Raw genomic sequence first — 27,507 nt, 5'->3', positions numbered from 1 at the left:
ATCAGAAATAGTACTTTGTCGACAATTTTTTATTACTTCATTAATATTATTATTGTCTTCAATAACAAATTTGCTTCAAATAATTAGCTGCTCTAACGATAACAAGAATACTAAATATACTTTGGTATAGCATAGTTCTTGAAAATTTTAATTTTGTCTAATCTGCAGAGGTTGCAACTAATATTTGTCTAATAAAAAATCGGATGATGTGAGAGTGCGTGAGTTAATGTTAATGCTAATTTCATAAAAGCACATAACAACAAGCCGCGACCTTTGGAAAACTCGAACAACAAACCAAGGGGAGTAATCAAGAATTATTTCTTGTTGATCAACCAAACTTGGTCATCTCCTTTTTCAATACCTACATTTTTTAACACATAAAAGCGGTTCTTGATATTATATTTCGCTAGTGGGAGAAATAATGGCAGGGGCAGAAGATATAGTACAAGATTGTGTCAAAATAATTTTTGAAATGCTTTTTTCCCCAAATAATCCTGTGCTAATCAGGAGCTGTACAACAATAAGTTTTCAACTTGTGTATTATTCTGCGACACCATGTCTTGAAGCGCAGCAGTCCCAAATGCCATGCTGCGTTCAAATTTTCAGGACAAGCAACAGCACACATTGAAGAAATGTCTATTATTATACCCCTAGTTTTTGTCTATCATTTCCTTGAAACATAAGCGTGCGTTAAAATCCATAAATGCACGGCCATGTGTCATCAATCGTGGTTAATGATCAGCGCTAAAAGTGATGGTGTAATTACATCACGAGAGAGAGAGAGAGAGAGAGAGAGAGAGAGAGAGAGAGAGAGAAAGAGAGAGAGAGAGAGAGATAGAAAGAGGGAGAGAGAGGGGGGGGGGTTGTCGAGCACTACTCTTTTTTTCTGTTGTGGCGAGTACAATCTGCCTCGTGACCCACGCTCATGAAGTCAAGAAATGCCATTGGTCAAGTCGAAATATTTGAAGACAGCAGCATAAATGTTCTAGTCGGAATTTTCAATTCAGTTCCAAGTGATTTACCACCTCCTCCTCCTCCTCCTCCTCCTCCTCCTCCTCCTCCTCCTCCTCCTCCTCCTCCTCCTCCTCTTCCCCCTCCTCCTCCTCCTCTTCCTCCTCCTCCTCCATCTTCTTCTTCTTCTCTTTTTTTAGAGACTTCCTTGTTTTGTTATTTATTTTTGGAAAGAAGGATAGAAATTCCGTTTATGTTTATTTTATTTTAAGATGACCACTCGTCAAGCTCATAAAAATCTTAAATCAAAACCTTTTATTTATAATCCTGTATTATTAAACTCCTTTTTTGTCTATCATTTCCTTTGTGACATCTTATAGCTGTCAATAACCATAACCCATAAATGCACGACCATGAGTCATCATTGCGGTTTTTGATCCGCGCTTATTGTGTTGACGTTTGAAACAACTAGAGGCAGAGAGAGAGAGGCCGAGAGTTTCGCAAACACCAAGGATGGTCTTTGCGTTGAAATCCAACCACGTACCCACAGTAATATTCATGAGCCAAGTAGAAATATATGCATACGTCAGCAGACAAGAAATAATAGAATTGAAAATAGCTGCTTTTTGTTAACACTAACTTCTCCAAACTGCAGCGAAGATGAAGTTCAGACCTTCATTGATAGTCGAAAGAAAAAGTCAATATTGGAACAAAGATACAACGTGAAGCCACAATACACTAAATCTATAAGCTCCGCCAACAATATCAATCAATAGAGACAAACCAAGAAAGAGGTTCGAGTTATAAAACAGTGTGATATTTGAATTCAATTTGTTGGGTTTTATCTTCTTATTTGTTTAGACTACCTTGTTTTATGAATGGTTTTTAATGAGAAAGGGTGCAAGAAGAAAAATATATTAAGTTTATTGGGTTATAACTGTCACTCGTCTAGCTCGTGAAAATCTTAAATTAAAACTTTGGATGCTTTAATCATTTGTTTCATCTTGCCAGGGCCTTGAATAAAGCCTTTGAATGCATAGAAAGAGAAACGGCCAATTGCCCTCCTGAAATGGCATCTCTTATTCGTCATTCACTCAACGCTTTTGACTCAGTAAAGAAGATGTGCAGTGGCGATGGTTAGTAAAACAGTATATATATAAATAAATAAATATATATATATATATATATATATATATATATATATATATATATATATATATATATATATTATCTATAATTATTGATGATTGTCCTGTAGTTCAGACAATATAACAGCTTCATAAAGACGTTCTAAACGCTTAACTTGGAACATTTCAGAATTAAAATCTATCTACATTCAACAACAAACACAGTAAAAAGCCGTAAAATAAAAAAATAAAAATTGGCTTAAGATTACTTTTGAGCCTCAAAGTTTCCATTTGAAGTACTTTGTTCTCATTTGAAGACATCGTGCGGCTATGTAGTCTTGTGGTATGACACTCGCTTTCGGATCGGAAGGTACTGAGTTCTAGCCTCGCTCGGCGAATAGTTGAGCCCTTGGGAAAAGATTTTTCCTTTATTTTCTCACTGTAATCAGGTGTAAAAAGACTACCTGGCCGTTACAGTGTTGTCTCTTTCGGAAAAATGTAATATCGCCTAACAGGCGTCATGTCTCGTTCGACATGTTGCTTTTGGTCATGGTCACATAGTAAAGAGCTTCGAGTACGTTTAGTGGATATTGCGCTATATAACAGCTCAATTATTATTATTATTATTATTATTATTATTACAATTATTATTATTATTATTATTATTATTATTATTATTATTATTATTATTATTATTATTATTATTATTATTATTATTATTATTATTATATTATTATTATTATTATTATTTATTATTATTATTATTATTATTATTATATACGTTTTCTCAGCTTTTGCAAGAATTGATTGCATAGTTGAATTCTATATTTATACGTACTGCAAGTTGGGTTTTGTTGTAACCTGGTATGTCACTCGCTATCGGACTAGTAGGTTCCTGGTTCAAGTTCCACATTAGAACGGCAGAAAGTCTAGTCCTTAGAAAATGCCTTTTCTCATATTCTCTCACCACACTCAGGTTTAATAAAGACTATTGGCCGACATCGTGTGTCGACATTGTCGAAGAAAGAAATTGCAATACCGCCTTACAATCCTCTTGTCTTGTCCCACATGTCAAATTTTGCTGTTTGGTTGGGCTTCTTGGAAAGAGCTTTGAACACATTGTGTGGATATTGCGCTATATAAACGCTCAAGATTTTTGTTTGTTTGTTTGTTTTATTTTTTCCTGAATGTTCATCAGTTCCATGCGCTCAATGTGTGGGTCGCTGTGGTGTAACGGTATGCTTTGGACTCCGATCACAACATGATAGCTGGTGAATTGACACTCTTGTCGTGTGCCCTTAGGAAAGTTATTTTGCATAACATATTCCTTTGTCAAACCCCACAAGTAATGGATTGCTGGAGTTCTTATGCCATTTTTCGATTGACAAACTTCATATCCAAAGGGTATCAGGCAATTATTACCGTCTCCGTTTATCTCAACATAAATCGAGATGAACTCTAGCTCCATAGGCATTATGGGTCTGAGTCCTGTTTTTATGCTAGGCGGTATGACCTTTGCCTCGTACCAGAAAGGTGCAGTCAAGATTTTTTTTCTTCTGACCTCTGTACGCCCAGCAGTGATTGATTGGACCCGTTAGCGTGCTATCCAAACGGTAGCAAGCATTTGCTATTGTCCGTTTCATTCTATATAAGCCAGGACAAACTCCGGTTCCATAGGTCTGATTGCTCTGAAGACGCCTTTTTATGTTCGCTAAGCAGTTTGTGAGAGTCGTGATGTTCACTAGGCTGTAAACTGAGTGCATTCAATTTCCTCTCCAGTCCGTCTTGCCCTCCATTTGACTTTACCCCACAGTCTGTTTCTGATCAATTCTCACTAAATAAATATTTGAATAGTAATATAAACGTTTTAGGTTACACTTAGTCTTGTTTGCTAGTATGTTTCATGTGTTTGCAGTTAGTAATTTACAGAAATGTATAGTGTCTATGACACACTAATTATTCACGAACAGGAGAGGAAATTGATTGCACTCAATTTACAGCCTAAGGTTTCTATGGAATTGTATAGTAATCTGTAAAATGATACATGAACCAACATTTCACATAAACTTCTTTGTGCGGCTATGTGGTCTTGCGGTATGACACTCGCCTTCCGACAGGAAGGCCCGGAGTTTGAGACCTGTTCTCAGCTGCGCATAGCTGAGTCCTTGGAAACGACTCATTACTCATATTCTCTCACCGTACTCAGGTGTAAAATGAGTACATGGCCACTAACAGATTTGTCGCTGTAAGAAAATCGCAATATCGCCTCACAGGCGTCATGTCTCGTCCTACATATTAAGTGTTGTTGTTTGCTGGGGACCCGTTGTAAAGCGCTTTGAGCACGTTTAGTGCATATTTCTCACTATATAAATCTTAGATAAGTGTTCTTTGTTTTTTTTTTGGTTTGTATTGATACCTTTTTGGTTAAAGTTTCTTAACTTTGGGCTAATTTTTCTTCAGCTGATATTGGAGATGTTGCAGGCTGTGACTCAAAAAAGTTGAAGGCATGTGGTGCCAGACTCCAGAGACAAATACAAGGTACAAAAACCAATGCTCAAGGATGCTCGTAAGTTGCATTTATGTATATACGTTTATGTGTGTGTGTGTGTGTGTGTGTTTGTTTGTTTGTTTGTTTGTGCCATAGTCTCCCAAAACATGACCTATCAGCCAGATAATTGGAGTCAAAGAGGCTTTGCCTTTGATACTTCATTATTATCTTTTAGGCCTGGTAAGTATTGCAAAAGCCTTACCTGCTCTTGACAATATCCCAAGCTTTCTATTAACGGCGTTTCACAGTCCTGGGCCCGTTTTTTATGAACGCGGACTAGCGCTTAGTTTCTGACTTTAGTCGAGGGCTTCAAAAAGTCGGAATTTATGTTAGCTTACCAAGCACGTCCCAGACTAAAATCACGGCACCTTCGGACTAAGTTTGGCTAAAATTTAGTCATTTGTTGAGGACAGACTTCAAGCTTATTCTGAGACTAGTTACTAGGATACATCATAGCGTCGACAAAATATCAGCTATTCTTAGATTGAGAGAGCTTCGATTCGGAAGGAAAGTAAGTCCGTTACAAATGACAGAACAAAGGTATCTTGTTACTATTGACACTGGCTTTTTAAAATGTAAGATAAGCGGGGTTGAGAGTGAGCGGATACTCAGTCGAAGTGTTCGCTTCAAAAAAACAACCAAAAATCTATTAGAAATTATATTGGAAACAAAAGTTTTTTCTGCTGGCATTGTAACTAATAATGTGATTTATCAGAACATACGTTGTTTATTTATTTGTTTTTAAATGAAGCTTTCATTGGCCTAAATATAGAATTGACAGTCGACCATGCACATCATTGTAGTCTGGTCAGTCGACAGTCATCACGTGATTCGATTCATCATGGCAAAAGCAAATTCATTTATGAACCGGAACGAATTATTATCTATACCAAATGTGTTGCTGATTTCCTCTTTGGAAATCTTTTGCGTTGAAAGTATGAAGGCTTGTATCTTATGTTCCATTGTGTACTAGAGAGTTTGATGTTTCCAGCACAAAATAGCCGAATTAGTCACCGTCCTTACAACGTCCAATTCTAGGCAAGAAGCTGCCAGAGACTTTCATAAAATTCAATTTTTTAAGTCACTTACTTCGCCTAGGCTTAAGACTAGCAAGTCAATTACTAGACTAGTACATAACTAAATCTAGTCCGCTTACATAAAATTGGCCCCAGGATTTTGAACGCCTGATTTGTGACCAGCTGCGTCAGACTGCTATTAAGTTGGAGTGAAGCGGTTGTCCAAACTGTTGATTTAAAGTTACAATGATCATCATTTTTATCATTTCATGAAACATTTAATGTCTATTATGTGCGCCATCTTAGCACTGAGTGATGTCAGCGAAAACCTCGGAAAATGCAAACTCGAGAACTATCCCACTGCAACTTCTGTATTGCGCTAATATTAGGTCAACTAATTTGAGTAATATTTTAAGACTTTACTGTAATTCTGAATGGTTTTGTTTATTTAGTTTTTTCATTTCAAAGTGGAATAGAAAATATAACGAAGATGCGAGTCGAGAAAATGGTCGGCATTTAATGAGTACAATATTGTAAAATATAATTTCTATAAATAATACTTTTTATGGGAATTGTTGATATGCAAGTTTCAATACTTTTATTTATTTTTCTTTTTTTGTTTTGTTTTCTTTTAATTTAAAATTTGATTTAGACTGCTAATTAATGTAATATAGGCAAATGCATTTGTATTCTTTTCTTTTCCATTTTAAGTTGTTTTGTTGCATACTATAATGTACGCGAGAAATTTTGTGAATGGATGAAGTGCACATTTAGTTTACATTCTACGCTTCCAGCAAGTATCGATGACTCGAAAGATCGAATAACATCTGCAATCAGCATGCTGGACCGTGACATGCTGCTGCGTGTTTGGGATGAATTCTCATATCGGTCTGATGTTGTTCGTGTTGCTGGCGGTGGCCACAATGAGCATTTATAAAACCTGAAATAAAAACTTGAAGTTGTGTACTACACATGTGTCCAAGCTAATGTTTTCTATTGATTTTCTTTATTAAAATATCGCGTGATAGTTTTGCCATATGTACTTTTAAGCACCCTGTGTAAATAAAACTCCATTTGTCTATTTTTTACATATTAACTTTGTATTTATACATCTTAGTCATATTTTCCCATCTGGATGGGGTTCCTGACCTCTCATAGTGGGCATGGAGGTACTTACTGTGTCTTCTATTCCCCTACATCTGGTTTCCAACATGCTTTCTGTCTTTGTCTTGGAATGAGATTACTTGGTTTCGTCTTGGTCCTGGCCGGGTGCCCTGGCTGAGAGGGAAACAGTCAAATGTATAGTTAGTTTTGAGAGATGATATTTCTTTCCTTGTAAATCATATCTGTGTTATGCATTGTATTATGTTTTCTTTGTATTATATATGATTTGTAAAACATTTGAGTGTATTCCCATTAGTGGGGACCTGTGCTTGTGTCTGGATGGGACTTTTAGTGATCTCAAACTAAGTACTTTGATAGTGTGCTCTTGGAATCTACACCTGTTTCCTATTTGAACCAATTCCCCTTTGTCTTACCTTTTCTTGGGTGCTTTAATTGTAATTCTAGAACTTTTTACTATCCCATTTTCTTCCTTTTTACTGGCACTGATATGACCTTAATGTGTTGCAAGCGACGTAAAACCCTTAAAAACATAAACATAAACATATTTTCCCATGATCTTATTACAGGCTTATTGGTCCAACTCGCAAATGCATGGATGATTTCACAAAAACTTGCAAAAGTGAATTCTATTTAAATATGATCAACTCAGTGAAAGGCTTTATCCAAGAACATGAAGAATTATGTAAGTCGCTAATTTAATACATGTAAATGATTGCATTCATGTATTTATAGTAAGGATAATGCTCCAACAGGATCAATATGGTATTAAACTATATGAAGAATACTGCCATTCTCTGAAAAGAAAGCCGACATTTTAAAGATGTTGGCCAGAAAACTCGTCCATCAAATATCGTTCAATTAAAAAGACACTCAATCAACTTGTCAAGAAAGTCTCAAGTTTGAGTGTTTTTTGAAAACATGAGGGTCATTTTAATCCTTCGATATTAGGACGAGTTTTCTGGCCAAACTTTTAAGAATTTGATATTTAATTAATATTTTTTAGAGTACGACAGTATAGTCAAAATATGATCAAATTTAAATGTTTTGAAGTTTAAGTAAGGAAACGAGTTTCATGGATTTATAGGCGTACTAGAATTGATGCCAAACCTGAATGAAAATAAAGCATTAGGACCGGTGTTCGCAAAGTGCATCAAGACTTTTGCAAAGGATCTTGCTCCAATATACATGTATACATTCTTGTTCCAGATATCGTTGGATGTCTGGAAACGCGCAAATATTACCAATCTTTTAAAATGGAGAAAGGACCAACCCATAAAACTAAAGACTTGTGTCCCTTACCCCAATATCACTACTAGAACATATAATGCACAGTAACTTCATGAAGCACTATTTCTCTTGGAGTTATTGACTTATATTTACAACCCAACACGCTTCATACATGATGTTGCATTTATAAATGCAACAATTGAGGTGCAAATGATAGCAGTCGTCGTTTCCATAGATAAGATAAAACGAGGGAATTGATAATCATTATTTCTTGTTAAAATATAGGTATCGCTGCCATATCGTATCTTATTGATATCGAAAATTTCTGATATCGCCCAACACAAGTGTAAAAACAAGGCAGAAGTCACTTCGGAACTGTTGACTGTAGCTTGTTTTTGTTTTTGCCATAAAATAAATACTTTGTTATTTTGAAACAAAAAATATTTTTTTCATGAATATTATTATTTTGAAAAATCATACATATCACACATATAAGTTTGAAATGAAACTTTTAAAATTAATTTGCTTAAAAGTCTGCCGTAAAAGGGCGTGCGTTCATCTTTCTACAGGAATTTTTGAATCTAATTTTTAAACTAATTTAGCGTTTATAAGGGAAAAGTGGTGCGAATTTTATATGCCTAAAGTCAACCATTATCATTGAGATAAATATTTATATCATAGCAACTCTCATGATAACAAAAATCGCACAGACTTCCGATAGTATTTTATAGAGGATTAAGAGGTATCTAAGGTAAACACTTGAGATTTAGACCCTGTCAACAATTAAAACTATTACATTAATTGTTCTACTGTGGCTTTTGCTCTTCATGTTCTCCCCAATTTCGCCTCCCTCATTTTTCCTTCCTCTCGATGGTCTTATTTCACAAATTTATTATATTTTTCATTCCTTGTTGACTTTAGGCACACGGCATGGATACTCTACTGGTAAGTATGATATTTTGCTTCTCTTAATCTCTATTCTTTGAGGTTTTGTTGGATTTTGTTGGTTTTTGTTTGTTTGTTCCTGTGCTTTTCAATTGTTTTTTTTTTGGGGGGGGGGGGGGGGGGGTAGGAGGGGTTGCATGTGGGTAATGATGAGGAGGAAACAGACCAAAATAACAATGACTGAACGTTTAGGCAGCGGCGTGGCGTATTCACGACACTGAGATACAAGTCCCGTGTGAAAAGGTCTTTGTAATTATTCTTTGTCAACCATTTAAGGGATTGGATTTGGTAGATAATGCAATCAATATGTGATAATGTAAATCAAAAGAGAAAAGAAACCTATGACAGAAATTACTTACTTTTAGTACTTGTAAAGAAAATCTGCAAATCTTTTTATAATTTGTTTATTGAAATCTGGAATGGCATCTATTTCAGTTTTGTGAATTGACAGAATCATTAACGAATTTAACCGCTCCTGTCTCATTGAATTTTGCAAGAAAATTTTCACTCTTTTAAGGGTGCTAAAACAACGTTCAGGAGGTCAAGAAATACGATGGAAGTGGTTAAGGTCACTATAGCCTATAGATGTAAAAGATTTGTCAGTGTTTGTTGTATCTGTAAAAAGTAGACAATAAAAACAAAAGAAACGTTTTTTTCTAAACTAACTGTGAGCCATTCATGTCTGTCATACCATGTCACTGAAAAAGAGCGTTTTCGAGATTTCCACACCTGTGTTAATTCAAAATCAGTTGGTTGGTGAGGAACTAGTCTTTTATTTCTAATTTGTCATCTAGTGTCAATCTCCCAAACGGTCGGTGAAGCAAAGAGTCAACTTGATCCATTGCAAATCATTGTTTAACAAAACAAAACTTCAAAGTATATCTCAAATAATGGAAATCCGTGGAATACAATTAATGATTGCACAAATAAAAGGTAGATTCAGATCTTAAAGCATCACAAAGAAAAAATCACTCCACTTAAGTACTTAAGAAATCAAAAAAAGACACCAAAGTATAACTGTTGACAATCTTCGCTTTCTTGCTCTGACTGACACAAATACACACGCACAAACACACACACATACACACACACAAATAAACACTCATACACAGGTAACCATCAACTCGGCACTACAAGCAAGAAAAATGTTGGTAAATTCGTCCACAATGCTTCGTTGCAAAGAATTACTTTATTCAATAATCGTGAAAAAGAGGTGGGGGGGGGGGGGGGGGATTTTGATATGTCATATTTTTAAGTTTTATGTTATTTTTCTTTGCTACTTACAAATAAACTTGACAATGATCAGTGTTTTTGACAGTTAATGTAATATTTTGGATGGCCGAAGTTACCCTAATTATGACGTAAATGGTGCAACAATGGCGCATCCCTCCAGTCCAACGGTGGAGCTCTCAGATCCTGGCACAAGTCGAGGGGTTTTCCTCTATTTGAAGATAGTATAATTCTACCCAGTTTCTCGCTCAATCAGCTGTAGCCATACTAATGGATAGAGCATTAACTGGAGATTGGATTGCTTTGCACCACGGTGTTGATTCAGTCACTAATTCGCGCAGTGATGTCACCAACACACGAGTCGGCGCAGTGCGTGATTCGGAATTTTGAATCGAGGGGAGACTAAAAAGGCAGTATGTTGTTGGCGAGTTGGCGAAAGACAGTGGAGTTAAAATTTGTTTTATTTTTTAATTAAATTATGATGTTAATAATTTTTAAAAGATTGGTGTGGTGCCTGGCACCATTCGATCCAATGGCCCCACGCCACTGCGTTTAGGGCTCCTCCCATAGTAGGCAGGGGGGTACATACTGTATCTTCTATCCCTTTATATCTGTTTTACAGCATGCTTTCTGACTTTGTCTTGGATTGAGATGACTTAGTTTTGTCCTGGCTCTGGCCGGAGTCCTAGCTGGGAGGGAAACAGTCAAATGCATAGTTATTGTTTTTGGGAGATGATATTTTTTTCATTGTAAATCATCTCTTTGTTATGTATTATTATATTTGTTATTTTGAATGTATAATGTAAGCATTTGAGTGTATTCCTCTTTGTTGGATTTTGTGCTTGTGTCCGGATGAGACTTATAGGTGATCTCAAACTAAGTACATTGGTGGTGTGCTCTTGGAATCTACATCTGATCCCTATTTGTTCCCAGTTCCCCTATGTCTTACTTTTTCTTGGGTGCTTTAATTGTAATTCTAGAACTTTTTACTATCCCATTTTCTTCCTTTTTACTAGCGCTGATATGACCTAAATGTGTTGCAAGCGCCGTAACACTCTTAAAAACACAGACAAATCAAACGTTTAGGGCCCAAAAATCTTATTCAGCCAACAACAATTAAAAAAGCGATGAAATCAAAAATACATTACAATGTATATATATATATATATATATATATATATATATATATATATAATATATATATATATATATATATATTTATATATGTATATATATATATATATATATATATATATATATATATATATATATATATATATATATATATATTGAATCGTGTTGGATACAAATATGGTAAGAATAGTGCTCGACATGTAGCAATGGAGCGAATTATTATTTTACTATTTACCACCATGTCGTAAATTTTAAAATAATATATATATATATATATATATATATATATTATATATATATATATATATATATATATAATATATATATAATATATAAAATATATATATATATATATATATATATATATATATATATATATATATATATTATATATATATATATATATACATCTTGCCTATTTGTTGCCTGTAGGTCTGCATACCTGATTACTTTATAAACAGGGGATTGTAGAAATATAAATACAATTACTCTTTATCCGTTAGTAGCAAGTAATTGTTTGTTTAATGTTGTAGAAACCTGTTTGAACTCTTGTTCTTTAGGCTTATTGTCTCTGAATGACTATTTTCAATTGTTTTCCCATCTTTCTTTTTTCTTTCGACAACTAGGTAACTACAACAACAAGGGCTGTGGATCCTTTAAACCCTCCTTGATGACTCTCGTCATGTCTGCTTCCGTCATATTGGCATTACTCCATATCTTTGTCTAATTAGAATATAATTTGTGATAATTTTACCTCATATTATGCTCTAGTTGAGTACTTGTCACCATGAAAATATGGATTCATTTATGAATGTTTTTGGGTTGTTTCTTTTTTATATATATTAATATTACGGAACCACTTCAACAAGCAACAACACACAACAAACCATACTCATATAACACGCAGTCCTGACGATGGCTGAAAAGGCCTGAAACATCGATGTAGACTGACTCCAACATTGTGGTAAATATTAAAATGCTATTTTCTTTGAGGTTCCAAATGTGTTCGTTTAGTGTATTGAAATGTCGTTTCTGTATGCTTTTGAAGGAAGATTTATGCAGGTTGTATCTGATTTTGAATGTTCAATTATATATATATATATATATATATATATATATATATATATATATATATATATATATATATATATATATATACATACATATATATATATATAACTGAACAATTGCGGAAGATATACAAATACTAATATATATATATTGAATCGTGTTGGATACAAAGATGGTACGAATAGTTCTCGACATGTAGCAATGGAGCGAATTATTATTTTAATATTTACCACAATGGTGGAGTCAGTCTACATCGATGCAGTCTACATCGATGTTTCAGGCCTTTTCAGCCATCGTCAGGACTGCGTGTGACATGAGAATGGTTTGTTGTGTGTTGTTGCTTGTTGTAGTGGTTCCCTAATATTAAATATATATATATATATATATATATATATATATATATATATATATATATATTATATATATATATATATATATATATATATATATATATATATATATATATATATATACATATATGAGTGTTGGTGGGTACTCGTAGGGACGAAAGTGCTCGATAATGATGGTTAGGTTTAATATAAAACATCCACGATAGCTCATATGGTAGAGTCACGCTCTCACCGGCCAGGCGGAGTTGTCGTACCAGTACGGTCGCGGGTTCAAACCCCCATCACCGCCGCGAAAAATGTTTTTTATTCTCTATTGTCTTCTGGCACTTTCCTACTCACTTCATCTCTTGTTGTTACCAACATAAGTGCCTGCTCCACTCACTTTTCTGAATTAAAAATTCACCCCAAATACCGGAGCATACTCAATGTCTCAATTGTTTCTATGTTATATGTTTGTGTTGAGAATATTGGCTATTAAGCTTAATTGCTGGCCAACTAACGTCGCGGAGGTTGTGTGTGTTGGACCCGCGATCTCAAGTAGACGATGAGAGAGAGAGATCTAATAATGAGCATAGTTAGAGACGATCTTTTGGGATCGTGGATAGCTTATACGGTAGAGTCACGCTTTCACCGGCCAGGCGGAGTTGTTGTACCAGTAAGGTCGCGGGTTCAAACCCCCATCACCGCCACGAAAAAGTTTTTATTCTCTATTGTCTTCTGGCACTTTCCTACTCACTTCATCTCTTGTTGTTACTAACATAAGTGCCTGCTCCACTCACTTTTCTGAATTATAAATCAAGGTAGCTAAAGCTTCTGTATCTAATTCCTACAATCTTGTTCGCTCTTTTTATACAATCACATAGTATATGTTCATCAAAACCCAATTCATTATCAAAGATGAACCCCAAGTCCCTTTCTGAGCATATACTTGGCATAACAGTCATATTATTGTCACCTATGTAATTGGAGAATAAAGGGTTAGACCTACCAATGGGCATCATCATCATCACCATCATCATCGTCATCGTCGTTGTCATAATTGTCTTCGTTTTACACTGATAGTATTATTTATCATTGATTTATTATATCGAATTCATTGTTTTTATTTCAAGTGTTTAACCAATACCCCGTTGTCCAACCACCATTCTATGTATTTATCAAGTGCCATATAAACCTTTTATTTGAAAAAAACAAAACGAGTTGGATTTTGTCTTTTATGTGAGAGTTAAGATTTATAATACAGATGTATAATACAGATTTATAATACAGATTTATAATACAGATTGATATTGCAGATTGATAATACAGATTGATAATACAGATTTATTATACAGATTGATATTACAGATTGATAATACAGATTTATAATACAGATTGATAATACAGATTTATAATACAGATTTATAATACAGATTGATAATACAAATTTATAATACAGATTTATAATACAGATTGATAATACAAATTTATAATACAGATTTATAATACAGATTGATATTACAGATTTATAATACAGATGTATAATACAGATTGATAATACAGATTTATAATACAGATTGATAATACAAATTTATAATACAGATTGATAATACAGATTGATATTACAGATTGATAATACAGATTGATATTACAGATTGATAATACAGATTGATAATACAGATTGATAATACAGATTTATAATACAGATTTATAATACAGATTGATAATACAAATTTATAATACAGATTGATATTACAGATTGATAATACAGATTTATAATACAGATTTATATTACAGATTGATAATACAGATTTATAATACAGATTTATAATACAGATTTATAATACAGATTTATAATACAAATTTATAATACAGATTGATATTACATATTGATAATACAGATTTATAATACAGATTGATAATACATATTTATAATACAGATTGATAATACAGATTTATAATACAGATTTATAATACAGATTGATAATACAGATTTATAATACAGATTGATAATACAGATTGATAATACAGATTTATAATACAAATTTATAATATTTACATCAAACATAGATCTTCAATGGATGCCTTTTATCCCGTACAAATTATAATATCATAAACAAGTCCTCTTCACGTCAAATTATTGGTGGTATCAGCGCAATCAATTCCGTGTCTTTCCTTACAACGGCAGTGCGGCTATGTGGTCTTGTGGTATGACACTCGCCTTCGGATCGGAAGGTCCCGGGTATGAGTCCCGCTCTAAGCGGCGCATTGGAGTCCTTGGAGAAGGCTCTTGACTCACATTCTCTCCGCGTACTCAGGTGTAAATTGAGTACCTGGCCATTAACAGCGTATGGAATATCGCCTAACAGGCGTCATGTCTCGTCTTATATGTTAAATGTTGCTGTTGACTAAAGCGCTGTGACCACGTTTAGTGTGGATATTGCTCAATATAAAAAGCCAAGTTAAAAAAAAAAAGAAAGTATATATAAGCTTACTACACGTATTCAGTTTAACTAAAAATAGATTTTGACTCGTAATAAGATTTTGAAAACAATAATAAATCTTGAAGTCAAATCGTTGAATTGGTGAACCAATCACAGAGAGAAATATTTAACTCTCTCCTTACCTAATGTCATACCTACCCAGCTGAAAAATTGAATTTTCACATTCAAACTCAGAAACAATAGGGACATACCGAGTATAGTTTTGGGCAGCAAAACAAGCTTTACCAAACAGTATTAAAGTTCATATGGCTACAACAAAGATGGACGAAACAAATCTGAATAAAAAATAGTTAAATGAATCGTAACAAATGTGACGTTGGTAAGGAGAGTGTTAAAATAAGAAATGGCATGGATGAGGTCATTAGAAGACCACCACTGGAAAAGTACAGACCTTCATCAATAGCTGCCTCAGAAGGATGCTCAAGATTCACTGGCCAGACAGGATCAACAACGCAGACCTGTGCAGAGTACATCTCAAATGCCAGCAGAAGACGAAATCAGACGCCGCCGATGGAGATGGATTGGGCACACCCTGAGGAAGCCAACCAATAACACCGCTAGGCAGGCGCTGAGATGGAACCCCCAGGGAAAACGGAAGAGAGGGCGGCCAAGAAATACGTGGCGGCGAGACCTGGAGGCGGACATGAAGAGGATGGGACACACCTGGGGAGAGTTGGAGAAGATGGCCCAGGACAGAGGAAGATGGAGGACTGTTGTCGACGGCCTATGCTCCACTAGGAGGGGAAGGGGAGGGACAAATGGGTCTAGATTTTTTTCTCCGCCTGGTCTATTGACTCTCTCTCTCTCTCTCTCTCTCTCTCTCTCTCCCTCTCTCTCTCTCTTTCTCTCTCTCCCTCTCTCCCTCTCTCTCTCTCTCTTCTCTCTCTCCTCTCTCTCTCTCCTCTTTCTCTCTCTCTCTCTCTCTCTCTCTCTCTCTCTCTCTCTCTCTCTCTCTCTCTCTCTCTCTCTCTCTCTTTCTTCTTTTCTTTTGGTTTTTGAAGTCATAAGATCAATTCATAAATTATTCCAGTAGATAAGTCTCCCCCTCCCCTTCCTCCTTTTTGACAAATTACTGTATTATCATCACTGATTACTGCTACTATTACTTTTACTGCTACTGAAAGTCCATGTGAAGCATCTCTTCTTTTTGTGTAAGTGTACGTTTTTGTGATTTATAGCAAGGTTATACATATTTTCAAACTATCTTTGATATTTGCATACAGATTTATTTCCAGTACATTTTATAATATTGGTGAGTTTGAATCATATACTGCACAACTACGTACATCAACTATTGCAGTCACTTTTGTATTTAGTGATTTTGTAGGTTTACATTATTTTGTTTGATTGCCAGCTTGGTGGGACACTGGATTGTTTCCGGTTTTTTGTGTATGGCATTCAACACTTTCAGGCGAAGTGACCGTTGCCAACTTTGACCAATGCATATTGGTAATATCGTTGCAAAAGCAAAACGTACCCTTGTCTTCCCGAGGCGGAACCTATACCAGCCCCCCCCCCCCCCCCCAAAGGTGAAAGAACAGGCATACAACGATTTAGTCAGACCCGTATTGGAATACGCGTGCACAGTGTGGGATCCTTATCAGCAAGGTCACATCAAGAAAATCGAACAAGTTCAAAGGGCAGGTTTGTCACCAACAATTACTTGTGAGAACCAGGATGCGTTACTGAGGCCGACTGAAACTGTTACGACGGAAAACACTGGAAAGTAGGCGGAAAGAAAAACGCCTCCAACTTCTACACAGAACAGTACATTCCAACAAAACAGCAGTAACTCTACCACAGTATTTCACAAAACAACACTGTACATCCACAAGAAATTATCATAGCAGGAAGTTCACGACCCCAACACACAGAACCAACAAATATAAAAACAGTTTCTTCCCAAGAACCATCAAGGAATGGAACACTATCCCACAAGAAATCCTAGATATTACCAACAACAACAAATTTAGTCAACTATTAAACATTTATCTTTCAACTCAATAACACAATAATGGAGAAAGTCACCACATAAATGTATAAAATCTGTGGTGATGGGCAATCCTCCTTTTGCAGATATAGACGTTGAAATTGAACTTGAAGGGGAGTTCAAATACATATGACATCAAAGAGCATCGTTCAATAGTTTAAAGACGTGTTAGGATGCACCTCTTTAATTCTAGAAATGTCTTTTCTGTAGAACGCCGTGTACATATTTGCAGGTCTGATCACCGAGTGTATTTTTTGGACTTGTTTTAATATTGTTGTAATGGACAATATTTTGCTTTGGTTTGAGACTATTTCCATTACAACAATAAGCCCATAACAATTTGGGTTATCATCATTAACAGTCAGACCGGAAAATAAGTACACGTCGCTTTGGAGCAATGATCGTGGTGCCCTTGATTCCCCATGGTGCTTGGCGCTCTTCTAACTCTAATCCCTCAATTGCACTTCCCATGTGGCCCCTCTTTGTGCTGCTATGTGATCTAATAGTATGACACTCGCCTTCAGATTGGAAGGTCCTGGGTTCGAGTCCCGCTTTGCTCAGTGCATAGTTAAGTCCTTGGAAAAGACTCTTTACTGATATTATTGCACCGTACTCCGGTGGAAAATGAGAACTTGGCAGTTAACAGCGTTGTTTTTGTCGTAAAAGAAATTGTAATATCGCGTAACATTCGTCATATCTCGTTATAGTTCTACATGTTTAATGTTGCTGTTGGCACGTTTAGTGGCTATTGCGCTATATAAAAGCTCACGATAAATACATACAAATAATATAGCCAGGAAACAGATATCGATTGATTTAAATGACACTCATATTGCCAAAAAACTCTCCAACCAGGGACCTCTGAACTCGCAGATTCTCAAATAAGGGACAAGTTTGTCTTGGAATGAGATTATTTGGTTTTGTCCAGGCCCTGGCCGGATATCCTGGCTGAGAATGAAGTCAAATGTATGGTTAGTTTTGGGAGATGATATTGTTTTCCTTTAAATCATCTCTCTGTTATGTATTGTTATTTTGTATTTTTAACATATGATTTGTAAACATTTCAATGTATTCCTCTCAGTGGGATCTTGCCCTGTTGTCTGAATGAGACTTTTAGGTGATCTCAAACTAAGTACTTTGATATTTTGCTCTTGGAATCTACATCTGTTCCCTATTTCAACCAATTCCCCTTTGTCTTACATTTTCTTGGGTGCTTTAATTGTAAGTCTTGAACTTTTTACTATCCCATTTTCTTCCTTTTCACTGGCGCTGATATGACCTTAATGTGTTGCAAGCGCCGTAAAACCCCTAAAAACAAAAACAAATAACTCTTTGTTCTATGGTGTGATCGTTGGAGCGAGGCATATACTCTTTTGAAGGTCTGATAACTCAAATTGTTAGGGGCTTATTGTTGAATTGGTAGTGCTTTCAATTCAACGCAAAATAATCCTGCTTATCCTCCCACACCGGCCTAGAGTTGAGACCAATAAATAAAACCCGCAATATTGTGAGGGAGGTAATACTTGAAATGATTTGAAATGAAAATAATATGAAATTATGTCCCTTGACCAAGGAAATAATGTGCCGGCTTAATAATAAGACAGAAGATGTTGATGAATGTAATAACAATAACATTGATGATAATAATAATAATAATAATAATAATAATAATAATAATAATAATAATAATAATAATAATAATAATAAAATAATAATAATAAAATAATAATAATAACAAATAAAATAATAAAAATAAAAATAAAATAATAATAATAATAATAATAATAATAATAATAATAATAAATAATAATAATAATAATAATAATAATAATAATAATGAAAGTAATAATAATAATAGTAATAATAATAATCATAATAATAATAATAATAATAATAATATAATAATAATAATAATAATAATAATAATAATAATAATAATAATAATAATAATAATAATAATAATAATAATAATAATAATAATAATAATCCTAGCACGAATGACCTAATGAATCAGATAGAAGATAGACTTTCTAATTTAGATATATGGATCTTCATTTTGAAAACGTTTTGGTCCCAGTTCATTTTTTGATAGTCAATGCATGTTATGTGTTTCACAAAACAGGTAACTTAGCCCTCCGTCTCCTTTCATAGAACGGGAATACCTGCTATTAATAATAATGGAGCTAAGCCCCAAACACTGTAGCTATGTAGATGTAAACACTAAGAAACCAAGATCAGTCAAATTTGGACAAAAACGCTGGGAGCGGTTGGTATATGATTAAAAGATAATGTTTGGTTTTTTGTTCACAATTTGAATAAAAACACTAAATTATAAAATAAAAATGACGAAATCGCCATCAAACATATGACTTACTCCACTTTCGGCCATTTTAAATCCATGCAATCAGCTGCACCACAATTGAACGCATAAGTAGCTACAGAACTCAGAAAGCGTAAAAGAAATTATAAAGGAGACCAAATACATTATTTTTACGAAATCTATATTCCAAACTCATGGATCTATAATGAGTTGAAAACGTTTCGGTCTCAGTTCACTTTTTTGTAGTCAATGCGTGTTACTATACTATGTGTTTCGCAAATCAGGTAGCTTAGACCTCACGTCTCCGTTCGTAGAAAGGGAATACCTGCTAATAATATTCGAACTAAGCCCCAAACACTGTAGCTCTATATCATTTCATTCACTTAATTTACTTTATTGGGAGGAATAAATTTAGTTTCATTAAGTGTGATAAGGTGAAATGCCATATTTCTCTTAATTTCCATTTAACATTCTTTTTACGGAATCTGGTTCAAGCTGTGGATCACAAATAAATAAACCAAATTCTGTATTCAAAGCAAGGGGAATTTGTGCGGCTATGTGGTCTTGTGATATGACATTTGCCTTTCGACTGAAAGGTCCATCATTCGAGACCCGCTCTGGGCAGCGCATAGTTGCGTCCTTGGGAAAGACTCTTTCTTCACATTCTCTCACCGTACTCTGATGTTAAATAAGTACCTGGTCGTTAACAGTGTTGTCTCTGTCGGGAAAAAGTTGTAATATCGCCTTCGGACGTCATGTCTTGACCTACATGTAAAACGCTTTGAGCACGTTGAGTGGATATTGTGCTATATAATATATATGCTCAAGTTATAAAGTTAGTGGATAATAGCATTTAGTCGTCAAAAAAAAATTGAGCTTTTTATATCGCAATATCCACGAAACGTGCCCAAAGCGCTTTACATAGGGTCTCTGACCAAAAGCAACACGTAACATGTAGAACGAGGCATGTCGCCTGTTAGGCGATATTACAATTTTTTTTCCGGACCGAGACAACGCTGCTAACGGCCAGGTACTCATTTTACACGGTGGGAGAGGAAATAGCCTTTTCCAAGGACTCAACTATGCGCCGAACGAGGCATGAATCCAGGACCTTCCAATCCAAAATCGATTGTTATACCACAAGACAAAAGAGCGGTTGCAAAGAAGTTGATGAAAGTAATAGTAATAATAACATTGATGATATTGATAATAATGATAATAATAACAAGAAGAAGAAGAAGAAGAAGAAGAAGAAGAATAATAATAATGATGATGATCATTAATTTATAGACGCCCAAAAAGCTCGGCACCGACTCTGCTGTGCCCACAATTCGTATGAAGAGTGTCTTGGTGGTTCCTACGATCTCTTTTCTAAACGAGTTATATTTATTCTAATTTAAGAAGAAAAAAATATGAAAACAACTGATGGAAGAAAGGACAACTAAAGATGGAACCATTTAATACGACGAGTACTTTATAATGTAATGACAACGTCGTCTCAAATTCAACAATCGCCTCATAAATTAATGATCATTATCATCTTTACCGCCATAGTGTCATCATCATCATCATCATCATCATCATCATCATCATCATCATCGTCATCAACAGCAGCAGCAGCATTAGCATCATCATTATCATTATCATATTATCATCATCATCATCATCATCATCATCATCACCATCATCATCAAAATCATCATCATCATCATTGCTATTTATCATCATTATTACGCTATCATCATTATCATGGTTAATGTATTTTTTTTTTTAAGAAAAAGAAAATATTCTTGCATGTCAGCGTGCCATCCTTTCAGATTTTCTTTCCGCATGCCCTCCGATCTATTTATATAAAAATGTGCGATTGGCTTGGCTGCAACAGTTGAGGACTCGTCCCCACATTAGAATTGTTTTATAAATTCTACAACATTCGAAAGCCATAATCAATTTGCCATCGGCAGCGGAAGAAATTATCAATTTCATTTGCCTTTTACGGTCGATTTCATCTTTCTGAATCATTGTTGACACTACCTCAGTGTCATTCATCAATTCATTCGTTCATTCATTCATTCATTCATTCGTTTATTCTTTCATTCATTCCTTCTTTCATCCAAAATGTACGCGTTTTGGTATCTACTGTGATCACGTATCACTAGATTTATGATTTTAAAAACAATTTATGTTGCTTACATTTTCATAATTTAAAGAGACATCACTACTGTGGCCCATCGCCTCCAAACAGTCCTACATCGTGGTTGTATAGATGGCACTATTTGAATTTATAGTTTAAAAAACCCCAAAACATGAGACTTTGTCAATTTTTTTATGGTTGATTGAGGAAAATGTTTATTATTACTTCAATTGCCATAAAGTAAAATATTATTAATATGACTTGTCATATCAATCTTAGATTCCCAATTGATATCATTGAGTCCACTGGAAACGATAGATCGCTATGTCGTTGTGTTACTGTTACTAGAATAAATTACTTATCAAAAGAAATATCTGCTTTCCAACTTGCTTTCTGTCTTTGTCTTGAAATGAGATTACTTGGTTTTGTCCTGGTCCTGGCCAGAGATGCCCCCTGGCTGAGAGGCATACAGTCAAATGTATAGTTAGTTTTGGGAGATGATATTTCTTTCCTTGTAAATCATCTCTCTGTTATGCACTGTATTATCTTTCTTTATATTACATATGATTTGTAAAACATTTGAGTGTGTTCCTGTTAGTGGGAACATGTGCTTGTGTCTGGATGAGACTTTAAGGTGATCTCAAACTAAGTGCACTGATAGTGTGCTCTTGGAATCGACATCTGTTCCCTATTTGAGCCAATTCCCCTTTGTCTGACCTTTTCTTGGGTGCTTTAATTGTAATTCTATAGCTTTTTACTTTTTCCCATTTTCTTCCTTTTTACAGGCGCTGATATGACCTTAATGTGTTGCAAGTGCCGTAAAACCCATAAAAACAAAAAAAAAAAAAACAAACAAAAAGAAACTGACAATAACTAGATGCATTCTATGAACCATAAAATAAAGATGCTTAATTACCAGCATTAACACCGTCAATCTAGAGAGATCATTTCCTGACAATCCCTTATTCAAGATTTTTTATAAGTCACATTGTTACTACACATATGTTCCAAAGTATTACGCAGTATAATTAGTGTGTCCCATTTGTGAAATCCACGTAAATGAATAACCAATAAGAAAAGATGTGAAATATTGTTCATTTTTAACAATTATTTTTAATGTGCATTGATTTCCCCTTTTTATTTCAAAAGCAGTATACTAAAATAAGATGGTCAACCTGTTGTTTTTAATGCACATTAAAAATTGAAAATATTCCACTCCTTGATTTCTAAGGGTTGCGACATTGAAATAAATTGTCTTTTTCTATTTTATAGACAAGGTTAAAACAGAACTGTGTTCAAACAAAACAGCGTGTTTATTCCGAAGAAGTGAAGCACGATCATTTTTAATTAAAATGTGCATTTAAACTGTCTTTAAGGTTTGGAGAGGTAGCATGATCAAGACAACTATATAGACGCATGTTTTCAACTGATGATTAAAGCGTTACAAAATATAAGTTAAGTCAATCAGAACATCTCCTGCCATTTAACCCGTTCCGTGCTATTGGTTATATATTTCCAGTCATAAACAAGCCTGGCAAACATTCCTTAATTCCATAGCTACCTTTAGTACATACTGTAATGTGGTATTTAAGGATGAGATTAAATTTTACAATTGTAGAAATAAAAATTATGTAATTATTCTCCACACCACTCGAGCGTTTTATATAGGTTGGCAGCTCCTGCACTCACAGAATCGCCCTATTAATTAGACTTAAATTATGGAGGTCTGCAAATCCTATGATTTTCCCGTTACATTTTACATTGAATTATTTAGCAGCAATGATTATTGGCTCGTATAGCTGTCTAAGGATATAACCTTCACAATACAATAAGTAATGAATAAACAAGTTCCAGTCCCACTTCTAATTGGCAATAAAAGTAAGTCAGTTTATTCTGTTTAAATGGTATGGTACGTATTTACATTTTATATTGTTTTCTATTTTTAATGTTTATGATTCATCATTTGGGCACTAACACAGGATAAAACAAACAAAACCACAACATTTTTATTGTGATTCTTATCTTGTTAGCAGTGCTGAGGTCTTTATCCAAACTGCTCGTCTCTCTGCTTCAGGCTGTAGGGGTGTCATTTGATGAAAAGGTGTGAGGTTGGCCGCTCTTCCTATGACCAAACCAGGAAGGGATAGAAATCTGGTTTGATATAAATATATTTCTCCGTGTTAATCTTCTTGGGCCTGTCTTCGGACTGCAGCGCCCTCAGACAGGATATAATAGATGTAATATTCAATATTATAACATACCGGGTAATCGCTGGCCAAACTAACGGGGGTTGTGTGTGTTAGACCCGCGATCTCCAGTAGTCGGTGAGAGAGAGCTCTAGGAATGACCTGAGTTTGATACGATTTTTGTTTTTGGGATCGTGGATAGCTCATACGGTAGAGTCACGCTCTCACTTGCCAGGCGGAGTTGTCGTACCAATTAGGTCGCGGGTTCAAACCCCATCACCGCCGCGAAAATTGTTTATTCTCTATTGTCCACCACCGATGGTAGAAACCCTTCTATAATTTTGGTGATACCAAGCTGCTAGAAACTGTGGAGTGTAAAACGTAAAAGACAAAAATGAATAGATCAGCTTCAAAAGAGAACAAAATGTCAAACGCGGAACGATTCGGTCTCAAACCCTGGGGAAAAAACAGGTTATGAGCCGGAAACGTTCCGTGTTTGGTATTTTGTTCCCTTTTGAAGCTCTCATGATATTCGTTTTTGTTTATTACTTTGTATGTTGATTGAATAACTCGAGACTCATACTATAAGATAATACTTAGAAAGGCATCCTATAAATAGCATACCAGTTACAACAACAAGAGGTCACATGACGATTAGGCGGAAGTATCAGTGTAATCTTCGAAGCAGAGGTGTGGCAGAGTCAAATCTCCACACTCTGAAGACCGATTAACTCACTCAATCCTAGAGATTTTTGCTACTTTTCAAAATTGGAAAAAAATGTTTTTAAAATGAGCATGTACATAGATAGTTTTATTCAACAACCATTAACATGTAAAAACTAAAAACATTAGCTTTGATACTACGGCTATAATCTCAGAAAAATGTAATAAATAAGCATGGGGTAAAAGTAACCCGGGTAAACTACGGATAAAGTCGGTGTTGGGGTTGAGTGAGTTAATTGATCGATATCTGAAATAAAAGTGTACTGGTCAAACTACAGATTTGTTATGTCAGTGCGTGAAAATATATAACTTTATAGAGAGAACGGAATTGACGTCACTCAGCTCTTTGTTATTTTTTTAAGACAGCCATTTTGCGATTACTTCTCACTAAATTCGATCAAGCTGACTATAAATGTTCAAGGTTGCTCGCAGTTTTGCTGATGGCAGATGTTGTGAGTATTTTACCTAAATACATAGCATCAATATAACCGTATTATATATCATAAATAGAAAATGCGATAATCAGATTGAGAAGAGAAGGGGGAAAACAGTCTGGTTTTAAAATAACATTTGTACACTTTCCCTTTTTAGCCCCGGGTGACTTCCACACTTTAATTGAAAAGGCAAAAAATGTCACTTGTTTGAAAGAATATAATTTACTCTCGTAAAGACATAAAATCAAATAAACTAGAACAATTGCCCTCAGGGTCAAACGTCGAGATTCGATGAAAAATAATTTATTGGTTTTTAGACAAATAATATTCCTCTATTCTTTGGTATACATAGATTTCTCTCAGAGCCTCCAATTGAGAGATTTCCATTCCACGATTTCAGGAATTTTAAGAGTACAGTTTTGTGATTATGAAAACCTTGGGTGGGCACAATTCCGTGTGTATTATTATCAATATTGTTGTTATTATTATTATTATTATTATTATATTATTATTATTATATTATTATTATTATTATTATTATTATTATTTTATATTATTATTATTATTATTATTATTATTATTATTATTATATTTTTATTACTATTATTATTATCATTATTATTGATATTGTTGTTATTATTATTATTATTATTATTATTATTATTATTATTATTATTATTTATTATTATTATTATTATTATTATATTATTATTATCATTAGGTACATGCCTCGCCCCAATTCCGAACTGTTAATCCAAGTATCCAAAGCATCATACTGATTTCAAAATGTGAGCATTTAAACAGGGCAGTATCCGCTAGAACGTGATTTTTAAAGACAACGAGGCTTTCAAAACCAATTTGTAACAATGGACATGACTGGATGAAAAATTCAGCCTATTTTGCTTTTATTAATAATTTCTATTCAATAAACAACGGGTCTTAATTTTTACACCTGAGAATTGAGAAAAATTAATTTAGTACAGATCCTCTTCAAGTGACTCCAATTTTCTGCCACCCACGGCGGGGCTTGAAACTTCGACCTATAAGATGTGGACAAGGACGAGTTCGAAAATACGAACAAATTTAAAGGTTGAGCGACTGAGCGATATGTTTCAATACGTCAAAATAACCATTACTATCGTGTCTTGTGTGTCTTTCTAACCTTCCTGTCGTCTGATGAAAGGGAAACCGGAAACGTCCACACCAGTCGACTTTAAAGTTAAACTGGAGCTGAAATTCTACCATAACATTGCCATTTTTTTTTTTTGGAAAATACATTAGGCTGTATGACAATATGAATTTAATGCTGTACGGGTTTGGGGCATGAGCGTGCTTATTTTGGGCAGAAGGGTAGGTGCCATTTATTTTCGTGTTTTTTAAAGTAAGGTTAACCGATAATACCTCACGCGTATCTACATCAAACAATCAGAAGACATCAAATAACTGAGTTACTTAAACAGGGGAACGTTCAGTTAGAGCTGTTAAAATTCAAGGTAAAGAAAAATCGTACGGATTTGGGGCGACCTACTCTAACCTTCTCCTTTGTTATCCCTCTCCCTGAATATAAAATCTTCTCCCCAGACTTGAGGTGTTTCTGTCCGGATTGTATCCAGTGGGTTTCGCTTACTCCAAGTATATGCTGCCTGTATCTTCTCATCTCAGTCACAACTTGAGAGCTTTTTCCTGCTTCATACATTTTATATTCAGGTAGAGGGATAACAAAGAAAGTATTGGACTGGAACCCTCAGGGCAGAAGATCAAGGGGAAGGCCACGAGGAGCATGGAGAAGAATTAAAGAAGCTGATATACAGAGAAGTGGTAAGACCTGGAATGAGATAAAAAAAAAAAAAGTTAGCTCAGGATAGAGAAGGATGGAAACTGTTTGTCTGTGGCCTATACCCTGACCCAGGGTGAAAAAGGCAATGATGATGATGATGACCCTAACCTTTCTCTCTTTGCTTACAAATCTGTCGTGCATTGTGACGGCATGATTTTACGGAAAGCAGTTGTAAGAATCAAGATTCATAGACTACACCTTTAGATCGAATTTTGAACGTACGAATCCGAATGAAAACATTGAATTATTATTTAAAATGTTACGACTCTTGGGGTTTAAAGGATTTGATCCATGTAGCAGCTCTATCGTAGCTGACTTTAAAATGGATACATCTTCTTATGGATGTCCTCATTTGTGTTTTATTTTAAAGGTCATTAAACTAAATATTAAAACTTTGATTCACTTCTTTTAAAATGTAGCTGTGACATCAATGCCAAAGCCTAAGTGGTACCGTGACTTTTCTGATAAAAAAAATGAAGCGATGTTGAGCATATCGGTGAGCGGATGGGTGACAACGATAGCAAACTCTGACAGGTATGTTGCGTCCTTACCCACAAAAATTCACATATTATTACATCCCATCCGACTAAGATGTGAATGAGTGCCTGGCACCAAGAAAAGTTGCAAGAGTGCATGAATTCCACTGGGTGGTAAGCCTCCCATGAAGTGAGTTAAAATA

The 27,507-nt window shown here is 34.8% G+C and overlaps 1 protein-coding gene across 5 annotated transcripts in view; it reads left to right on the top strand.

The window, feature by feature from the left end:
• The window catches only part of LOC144978211 (uncharacterized), a 34,134-nt gene extending 21,733 nt beyond the window's left edge, over positions 1–12,401 (top strand). For 4 of the 5 annotated variants that reach the window (XM_078923991.1, XM_078923996.1, XM_078923994.1 and 1 more), the window contains exons 3-7: positions 1,963–2,087; positions 4,539–4,644; positions 7,334–7,449; positions 8,916–8,939; positions 11,930–12,400. In XM_078923991.1, coding sequence (XP_078780117.1) covers positions 1,963–2,087; positions 4,539–4,644; positions 7,334–7,449; positions 8,916–8,939; positions 11,930–12,030 — 472 coding nt within the window. In that variant the 3' untranslated portion in view covers positions 12,031–12,400. Of the gene's footprint in view, positions 1–1,962; positions 2,088–4,538; positions 4,645–7,333; positions 7,450–8,915; positions 8,940–11,929 lie in introns of all 5 variants that reach the window. The other variant, XM_078923993.1, reaches the window with a different exon arrangement.
• The last annotated feature ends 15,106 nt before the right edge of the window (positions 12,402–27,507 follow it).

The sequence above is a fragment of the Berghia stephanieae genome, chromosome 8 (assembly GCF_034508935.2).
Source record: "Berghia stephanieae isolate SIO BIC M18660-M18661 chromosome 8, UCSD_Bste_1.3, whole genome shotgun sequence".
NCBI classification, from domain to species: Eukaryota; Metazoa; Mollusca; class Gastropoda; order Nudibranchia; family Aeolidiidae; genus Berghia; species Berghia stephanieae.
This window is presented reverse-complemented; position numbering and strand designations above follow the sequence as displayed.